The 10,193-nt window shown below is 45.9% G+C and overlaps 1 protein-coding gene across 1 annotated transcript; it reads right to left on the bottom strand.

Annotated features, from left to right (window-relative positions):
• Nucleotides 1-3,933: 3,933 nt before the first annotated feature.
• KRT1 (keratin 1) lies at nucleotides 3,934-9,569 on the bottom strand. Its single transcript, XM_077753608.1, has 9 exons — nucleotides 8,973-9,569; nucleotides 7,702-7,916; nucleotides 7,328-7,388; nucleotides 6,832-6,927; nucleotides 6,498-6,662; nucleotides 6,242-6,367; nucleotides 5,379-5,599; nucleotides 4,855-4,889; nucleotides 3,934-4,762 (listed from the first exon to the last, which is right to left on the bottom strand). The coding sequence occupies exons 1-9, from the start codon at nucleotides 9,567-9,569 to the stop codon at nucleotides 4,425-4,427; spliced, it is 1,854 nt and encodes a 617-aa protein (XP_077609734.1). The 3' UTR covers nucleotides 3,934-4,424.
• Between the last annotated feature and the right edge of the window lie 624 nt (nucleotides 9,570-10,193).

The raw sequence follows: 10,193 nt of genomic DNA on the forward strand, positions 1-10,193 counted from the left end.
GATCTAAACCCAGGGAGAGGAGCTGCGTGCCGGCAACTTAAGGTAAGGGCAAAATGCTGAAATTGGCTCATATTCTGTGGCATCTAGGCAGAAGTCACAACCAGAATCCCTAAGGCTTATCTGCTGAAGAACATGAAGTTCAAATCCCAATGGAGAGAATCAAGTCTCCTGGGTATTTGGAGGGAGGCCTGGGTGGCAGGACCTATGAGAAAGGAGAATGAATATATATGTATATTTTTGCTTGCACATGCGTACATGCCTTTGGAAAGATGCCTAAGAAACTATGGTTGCCACAGAGGAAAGGAACTCAGTGGTGGGGGGTGGGAGAAGTTTTATCAGACAGTTGTTCTTGTAGATTTCCATCTTTCTGAATATTACTAACTGCATAAGCACCAAGCATCAAATTAGCACTGGACCTACCCAAGGATGAAATACGGTAGTCTAAGATTTTGAGAGGTCATCATTAGATCCGGGGGACTTCGCTGTCTTGGCCAGATATCTCCTGAAGAATTATCTCTGGTCTCATGGCCTTTACATTTTCCCCTTTTGAGCAAGCTTCTCCCATACATTCTTTTACTTTCTTTCCTACTATGTATTATCAGCAATTCTCCTTCTACCCCTTCTTCCTGAGTTCTCTCATATAGTTTACTCTAACTTTCAAATTTTGATGAAGTTCACTTTATACCTCCAGCTCCGTGGATAGAGTAGAGGTGCCTCAAAAGACCTAAGTCATCATTTCTGCACACTAGCCTTCTTGCTACATTATCTGTTATTACCCAGGCCAGAAATGTGGAGCTGTTCTCAACTCTTCCCTTTGCGTCACCCATCTCCAACCCACATACCAATCCATCACCAAGTCCTGATGATTTGAATCCCAGCTACCTGTGGAATTCAGATTTCCACCCTTATTTCTGGCCAGCCATCCCCCTCTAAGGGCCTGAACTTAAGGTGTGAGACTTTTTTGTCTGTACCTTTGCAATCATTCCCTATCAAGTCTTCCTACTCCAGTGTGGTCCCCTCCAATCTGGCCTGAGTGATTCCTTTAAAATGCCCATCTGACCATGCCAGCCTCTTATTAAATCCCTTCACTGGCTCCTTCTCACCTATCATAGCTGTTCCAGCCCCTAAATACCTGGAAAAAATGGCATTTCCATGAGCAGACCTCTCATAAGCAGATCAGATTTGTTACAGGATGTTCAAGTACAAGAAAATTGTGGCTCATGCCCATTCTTATTCCACCAGCAGTAAAAAACCCCTTTATCTCCTATTGTCCCTGTACACAGTAGGCTGCAGTAAGTCAATAGTAAGTCAAAACTCCACCTGAGAACTTCTGACCTACAAACTAGTGTCCAGACTCCTTTGAATGCCTACAAGGATGGTCCTTTCTGTGGGGATCTGATGAACTCGTCATCCCCCTTTCTTGTCACTAACTTCAAGCTCCTTCAGATGATCAAATACTTCATGTAGTTTCATTCTTCCACAATTACCTATATTATCTCTTCTGTCTGGAGTGTCCTTCTCTGCCTTAAATGTCTTTGTCTGCCTTGTCTACCTGACAAAGTTCTGTTTGTCCTCTAAAACTCTGCCACATACCACTTCCATATGTACTATTTCTATACCTTTAACATTACAATGCACATGGGCTGTGTACATTATAACGGCACATTTGGATACATTCCATCACCCAAGTCTCTAACCTCTATGACAGCAAGAACCATGTCTCATTCATCATAGCATCTCCAGTGTTTGGCCTTGTCCCTGACACATAGTGTGTGCGCAGAAACTGTTTGTTGAACTGAATGGAATCCAGATTTTTCCTCTGCTGTCTTTCTAGTACTCACGTTGGCACTTCATACTATTCAATTTATTTCTCCATTATATACTGACCTACACATGGTTTTCATTTAGTCCTGTGACATTACAAGATTTGATAAATTTCACTGTAAATTGTAGGATCTCTGTTTTATGTCTGGCCTTCCCAAGAAAACCCAAGTCCAAACAAGACGAACAAGGGTATGACCAATGTAAAATGTAGCTAAAGAAAGTTGTAATGTAAGAAAGGAATTAGAAAATGTGTGCCAGATTACTAGAACACTCTCACTGGTTCATTCACTCCCAGGTGCTGCATCTGGTGGCCCCAGAAGTCTTTTTTCCCGTGGAGGAAAGTAAACCAACTCCTTCAAAGCCACTCAACTCCCATTGCTCTAAATCAACAAGCACCAAGCCACCTATTATGATTAACTCAATTTCCCAGATATCTTGATAATGAGATGGGGAGGCTCTGGTATTGCAGTCACTGAAAATTTAACAAGCAAATACATGGACATTATGGCTCACACATCCATTGCTTGTGTGTTTAGTTCACAAATATTAGTCCTTAGGAGCAGATTCAAATTGGTTGCATTAACAAAATCAATTCTATGTCACTACACAACTGTCACTGGGCCACTGTGACCATGCCAAGGCACTTCCCTCCTCGGTGGCCTTGATTACTGCCTGCTATCTTCTTCTACTTCTCAGTCACTCCCTTCTAATCTCATTTAACTACTTCTGGATAACATATCCACAGTTCACAAAGTATTTCACATTTTTATTTTATCCTCTTGATGTCCCCAAGCAAATATTCTCATCCCCATTTCACCTACAAGACAACTAAAGCTCCGAATGGTCAAGTGATTAGTCCAAGGATCCACACATGCAGGAGGCTGTGGGTTATTTCCCTTAGCCTGCCCCTTAAATACCACAGTGGCTTAAACCCAATTTCTCTGAATGGAATTTTTTTCTTTTTGTCCACCCTAATGCTTCACTTTCACATCAGTCCAGACAGGAAGAAGCTCTAGTGAAGGAGTGATTAGGGAAGAGAGATAAAGTTCATCAAGTTGTATTTACATAATACTCTTGTTGACCTATATCCTTTGTTCTCTTCAGTTGTGCTTGAGACTAGAGCTGGGAAGACTTTTCCTAATTGGAAGCTAAGAACATTGAGCTTCAGGAAAGCTGACTGACTTTCTCATGGTCATTGAACCCCTGGGAATCTGATGTTCATTGGTCTTTAGAGTAAGCATCTACTGAGCTATCTAGAGACCAACAAGCAATGTTCTAATAGCCAGATCATCATCAACAGCAGCAGCATTGTTATCAAAAATGGCATCCAATGAGTTCTTACCATGTGCTAAGCCATGTTCATTCATCATTTCATTCAGCCCTTACATAATTCCCGCAAGGAGGGCATTTTCATCCATATTTTAGAGATAATAAAACTGAGGTACAGAAAAATCTGTAACTTGCACATTATCACAGAGCTAGTAAATGGTGGCAGTATGATCCAACCCCAAGCATATCCGAGTCCAAATGCCCATGCTTCTGATCACTATGCTATCCCATTGTACAATTTTACAAGTACATGCTGTATGAGCACAGATGAACTTAGATTAAAGAGCTCTTAGATGCAGTGGCCCAAAAGAGGAAAGATGGATACCTAGCTCTCCATCATCACTCTTGGTTCCTGAGCCACCTAGCCAAAATCTGCATTCTGGCTGCAGTAGCTGCTGACCCTGTGTTACCCATGCCGCTCTCATCACTTACTGTCCCACATGAACAATTATTTTTCCATAATACTTTCCTCCCTTCTCCATACCAGACTCCTCTTTCCCAAACTGCTTGCTCATTGCCCTTTCCAAGAAAGACTTCTCAAAGGAACAAAAGCTTCCATTTCTCCTTGACATGCATACACTCTGGGAAAGAATGCATTGCATTTAAATGTCAAATGCTTAAAGTTAAGTGGTGCCTGACAGGCACTCCCCATCTTGCCCATCATTGGCCTGTGTCCCAGCTCCCCTCTAGGCCATGTGGCTCTAAGGTCTTCTTTCCCTCCCACAAAGCACCCATCCAGGACAGAGAGTGCCACGAACAAAGGAGATTGAGACTCAGAGAGAATTTCAAATGCGGTTTATTGCAGCAATACAGGTAAGAGGGGAGTTTAAGGCCTCTCCACAAAAGACAATCAACTTGCTCACACCTTATATACAAAACCAAAGCAGCACAGAACTTGCTCCAAGAAATCAGATACTGAGGAAGTGTGCAGAGCATGTGCTCCATGCACAGCAAAGAAGCCATGGTTCTAACCAGCCGTCCTCTGGCCAACTTAAGGAGGTGCTTTGAAATGTAATGCATGTAGTGGTGATTGCTGAACTTTCTCAGGCAAAGCACAGAGCAGGGTCATAGCCAGGGGGACTGAGATGGCCACTGATCTAAAAACTTCTTTGGGAAGCAGAGAAGAAAGGAAAGAGCCAGGGAACTAGGGTGAACAGGTGTAACTCATGATAGCTCTTTTCTCCAGTAAGGCCGGAGCAACTGACCTTGGTCTTGCCAAGCATAATTGGTAGTGATGGAGGGAGAGAGCTAACAGGATAGAGGACACCTCTTTATCTGATCCCTCTGGAATAGCTGGAGGAAACAAACTTCACGCTGGAACCGCCACTAGAGGTCTTGGTACCCCCAGAGCTGGATCCCCGGCCTCCAGAGGAGATGAAGCTGCCTCCGGAGCTCCCTCCAGAACCCCGGCCGCCTCCTCCAGAGCCGCCTCTGTGGCCCCCACTGCTGCTACCAGAGCCGAAGCCGCCGCCGCCTCCAGAGCTGTAACTGCCACCTCCAGAGCCATAACTGCCACCTCCGGAGCCGTAGCCGCCGCCACCGCCCGAGCTGAAACTCCCGCCTCCTCGGCCACCACCTCCACTGATGGTGGTGTGGCTGGTGTTCACAGCTGTAAGGGAACACTCAGTTATCACCAACCCAATTCCCTCTCCACCCCAGCAAAATCTGCCTGCACCCCTGAGAAAGCGGGCTTGTACTTACACACACTCACGTTCGGGGTACACTCGCCGGACATCCTGTAGGAGGAAGAAAAGAAAATCCCTCAGGACCCTCCAGCTGCACAAGCCTTCTCAGCCATCTCCAAGATTCTCCCCACCTGGGGTTCCTCCTACCCACTTGATCTGAAACCTGACCCAGTCCCCTTGGCCTCCCCAACCTCTGCCGTTTTCTCAGCAGAAACACGAACAGGAAGAAATGTCTGTATCAAGTTGACAAGAGTTCTTGGCAGCGAACGCAGGTTAACAGATGACATCTGAGCCAGCCCAGATGGAGAATAAACTGTTCCTTCTCAAAATGCTTCATAGGGATGCTAGAGTCTTCCAAAAGAAGTTGGGCGCTCTGGGTCCCAAAGTGAAGCCAAGCCTTTCCTCCTGCGCCACGTACCTTATCCCCACCCCATACCCAGGACTAGCTGCAGTCACATTGCTGCATGTCCAACAGCAGTCATCCTACAAAGGAGGGAGCACCATAAGAAGTGGCCAAACCGCCCAGGGTTCTGTCCTCACCTGCTTTCCTCTCCTTCCAGAAGGGTTCTGTAGGTGGCAATCTCCATATCCAGGGCCAGCTTGACATTCATCAGCTCCTGGTAATCCCGCAGCAGCCGGGCCATGTCCTCCTTGGCCTGTTGCAGGGCATCCTCCAGCTCGGCCAGCTTGTTCTGGGCATCTTTGAGGGCACTCTCACCACGCTGCTCAGCATCGCTGATGGACTGCTGCAGCGCAGAGATCTGAGGAAGAGAAGCTCACACATTATACACCCTGCTGTCACCTAATCCCACCCTGGCCTTCTTATCTCACATTCAACTGTCCACCTCCATGAGGCTGGTACTCTGGGTCCAACAGAATCCCATCAAGCTCTGGATAACCCATCACTGCTTCTGGATAGCATGTCGCTGTGCTGACTTCCTTAAAAGCCGTTATAGGGGATGCAGCGGCCTCTCTTGGCCCTGAGCTGAGGCTTCTCCACCCCTTACAGAACTGACATTCTCTACGCTGAAACCTCCTGACTGCCTTTCCTCTCATTCACCACATCTTTGCATCATGGGTTAGATCACTCATGACTATCACATCCATTTCCCTACTAGGTCGTTTTCTTTCTTTCTTTTTTTTAAAATACAATTAATTGTCAAATTAGTTTCCATACAACACCCACTACTCATCCCAACAGGTTGTTTTCACAAGTTTCCCTAAAGAGAACCCAGCATGACAGCTGAAACCAAAATAATCACCAGAGGAACTAGGGATGGTAACATAGTCTTGGAGTAGATTACAAGATTCAAAATGAGGAACGTGTCCTCCAGCTACCTGCGGCCCGAACCCCACACCAATTCCATATAGCTGAACAGTACAGAGAAGGAGAGAGCAAATACCTGCTTCTTGACACTATCGATCTCAGATCGCAGCCTCTGGACCATCCGATTCAGCTCAGAAATCTCCATCTTTGAACTTTTCAGGCTATCTCCATGTTTGCCAGCAGTGATCTGGAGCTCTTCGTACTAAAGATGGTGGACCAAGTTGATTAGATGTGGTAGAGCATACCATGATTCACGCATACAAATATAAGAGAACACAGGACAGGAAGACAAGACATTTCAGGACAACTGGCTAGACATTCAGCTTATTCACCTTGGTCTGGTACAGCGCCTCGGCCTCAGCCTTGCTCTTCTGGGCAATCTCCTCATACTGGGCCTTGACTTCAGAGATGATGCTGTCCAGGTCCAGGCTCCTGTTGTTATCCATGGACAGGATGACATTGGTTTCGCTGATATGAGTCTGCATCTGGGCCAACTCCTGCAAGATATAATAGTTTAGTGGCCTTTACAGTGTCTAAACAAAAAACACTTTAGACAGAGGGAGGAATCAGGGGATGGAAGATATATCTTTGTTCTTCTGGTTAGTGATGGGTGCAAGCTCAAAAGCTCTCCATTTGGGTAAAGGTGGTTGAAAGCAGAGGACTTACTGCTTCGTAGAGTGCTCTGTAGAAATCAATCTCCTGCTGTAAGTTGTCAACTTTGGCCTGAAGATCCACCTTGTTCATATAAGCAGCATCCACATCCTAGAGGAACAATGGACATCATGAAGTCATGTTCTTTCCAGGGCGGGTCCCTCTCACTGGCTGTTAGGGGCTTCTCCAAGTAGGACAAGTGTTCGGAACCTCCTCCACACCTTCTGCCCAGGTGGATCACAATCCCTAGACTGCCCCACCCCTCAGAATCACAATCACAAGAGAGCTTGCCTAAGCTGCTGAGAACTTGCCTCCCTGCCTCCTACATGAAGTGTGAGAGAGCTGGAGAAGCAGAGTGCCTGGGTAAAGCCCAGGTCCATGATAATGTGGCCGAGAGGCTATTCATTAGGCCCACCACCTGGCTCTCCACATCATGACTTCCTTCTGCTTCATAATTGGAGACCCTCTTCAACTACTTATTTCAGATGTGAGGTCCTACAGCTCTGCTCACCTTCTTGATGGTCACAAATTCATTTTCTGCATTTGTCCGCTTGTTGATCTCATCCTCATACCTGCAAGGAAATCAGAGGGATTCAGATGTTTGGAGCAGGTGAGACCCTAACTTCAGCTTCCTGGGCTGAAATTGGCATCGCCTGTCATGGCGTCCTCCTATTAGCCTAGGACAGCGTGGCCACCCCTTTCTTCTGAGCAATAAAACTGCTAAGCTATTTCCAGCTTCTGAGAAGATGAATTCTGGAAATGCCAAATCAATTGGCCTCTAACCTAAGAAAAGATATTGGTACATACTGTTCATGTACATAGCTTGCCACTTTCTGGAAATACTTTAGGACAAAAGTCATGAATTTCCTGGCCCGTTTTCCTTACTTGTTTCGGTAATCTTCCACCAGATCTTGCATATTCTTCAATTCCGAATCCATCCGAGATTGGTCATTCTTCAGCTGGTCCACTCTGTTTCTAAGACTGTTGATGTAGGACTCAAAGTAGGGCTCCAAGCTGTGGGTCCGAGTGGAGGTATCTACCTGCTGCAGCAGCTCCCATTTTGTTTGCAGCACCTGGTTCTGTTGCTCCAGGAACCTCACCTAAGAACACACCCCATTAACCACTGGTGCAGAAATGGAGTCCAGTGGCCATTGGGTGCCATGAACTACCACACAAGAAGATCTGTGCCTTATTTGTGAAAACAAAACAAAACTCATCCTTTCAAGTCCTGTTTTCCTGGCCATGGCATATAAATAGGAAGAAGAGGATCAAATTAACATGATTTTTTAATAACAAAACCTAACACACTATTAATTCACAGAAGCTTTCATTTCCCCAAGAAGGGCGATTATAGTACTATGGCAGCTGGACCTTCAGAAGGGAGTAACCGAATACCATATACAGCAAAGCCCATGTAAAATTACTGCAATTACACTTTGAAATAGATACATTATACTTAAAAGTTCTGCCTTCCATTTTTTTAAGGTAGATTACCATAAACATTGGTATGAATTCCCTGAGCACACACATGTTCCAAAGTATGTTGGGGAAATCCAAAATTGAAGTTGAAATCTCTTGTGAAAACTTTGAGTTGACATTATTGATGATTAAGCAATAATCAGACAGAGTGTACATGTTTTTCCAGAGCAGATACTTGGAATATAAGTATAAAAAACTCCACCCTGATCTGGTACCAGCGTAAAATTTTCAGACGGCAGAGCTCCCCGTCTGACAGCAAAAAATGGTTGGGGCTCACATATTACATGTTCTCTGCTACAATATCACAGTGTACTCTGTTCACCCTCCAACTCCCTTTTCATGGTTAGGGAGACCTTTCCGGAACTCTCATTTGCACCCTGAAAAGCTGAGTTAGCCCCATTTCTGATGTCTTTGTCCACCATATCTAAGTCTCCATTTAGCTCAAGAACTGAATAAAAAAATATTTCAAGGTGCTGTCACATTGACCCACATCTATGTAGACCGCCGATCTCTTTGTCCAAGAGAGAGTAGAGCCACTAGAATCGTTCACAAAAATATTTGTAACATATATCCTAGAAGACAAGTCCACAAAATACCCAAACAGCAACTTAAGGCAGAAAGCCAATCTCAGATGGACCAAGAGCAGCTTTCCTGGCGCACTTAGCAGATAAACTCACCTTGTCAATGAAGGAGGCAAACTGGTTGTTGAGTGTCTTTATTTGCTCCCTTTCTCGAGACTTTACTTTTTGAATCTCAGGGTCAATCTCCACATTGAGGGGCTGCAGAAGACTCTGATTGATGGTGACTTCCTGGATGCCACCAGGAGGGCAGACAGGCCCAAAACTACCTCCACCAAAGCCACCTCCACCAAAACCACTTCCACCAAAACCACCTCCACCAAAACCACCTCCACCAAAACCGCCTCCACCAAAACCACCTCCACCAAAACCACCTCCACTGCCAAAACCACCCCCAAAGCCACCACCACCATAACCACCACCAAAACCACCACGTCCGCCTCCTCCTCCAGCCACACTTATGGAGATACTTTTACTGCCACCAAGGTTAACAAGGCTTCGACTCCCAAAACCACCACCACCAGCACCCCCACCGCCACCGCCACATCTTCCCCCTGAAAATCTCCCGCCACCTCCCCCACCATGGCGCACAGAGCTGCTAGTCATCCTGCGCCGGAAGCTGACCACTCCGGCAGAGCCAGAGCTGAAGCCCCCTCCACTCCGGAACCCAGACCTAGAACTAAACTGTCGACTCATGTTGACTAGGAGACAGTTGGAGTCAAGTCAGGAAAGGAAAGGAGCTCACACTCCTCTACCCCAAGCACAGAGATTGTCCCTTTTATACAGAGAGCACATTTGGGCTTGGTCCTCAAGTCAGCGGGATGTAAAGCCATGCAAGGGTTTGGCTTGCCTGCAGCCATACAAGATTTTTACGAGCCTCAACAATACCATAAACAATACACACCTAGCTCCCAGGATGGCTCTCAAAATTGCTGTGAGTGCAAGATCACCTGTGTGGTAATCATTTTATCAGACGAAATCTCTCTTCAAGTGCTTGTGGCTTTGGGAAAATAGGACCCTGCATCTGCCACCTGGCGTTTCTTGGGAAGGTTTCATCACCTCCTGTCACAAAGATATGTATGTTCCCATTCTTGCCATGCCCTTGTTAGCTGTGAAGCACACTGTCCCCTCAGGGCTGGCAGGTGCAATTCTCCATGCTTGAATCCGAGGAGGAATTCTCTGGCCCATTTCTGAGCTTGCTCTCTAGAGCCCAGAGTTCACCAAGTCGTACCTCCTGGCACTTTAGTAAGTGAAAAATTTAAAGGACATGCTTTTGTTAAATGGAAGCTTCACAAACATGTGTGTTAATAGTAAAGGAAG

This window comes from Crocuta crocuta, unplaced genomic scaffold, assembly GCF_008692635.1.
Source record: "Crocuta crocuta isolate KB4526 unplaced genomic scaffold, BGI_CrCroc_1.0 scaffold30, whole genome shotgun sequence".
Classification (NCBI taxonomy): Eukaryota; Metazoa; Chordata; class Mammalia; order Carnivora; family Hyaenidae; genus Crocuta; species Crocuta crocuta.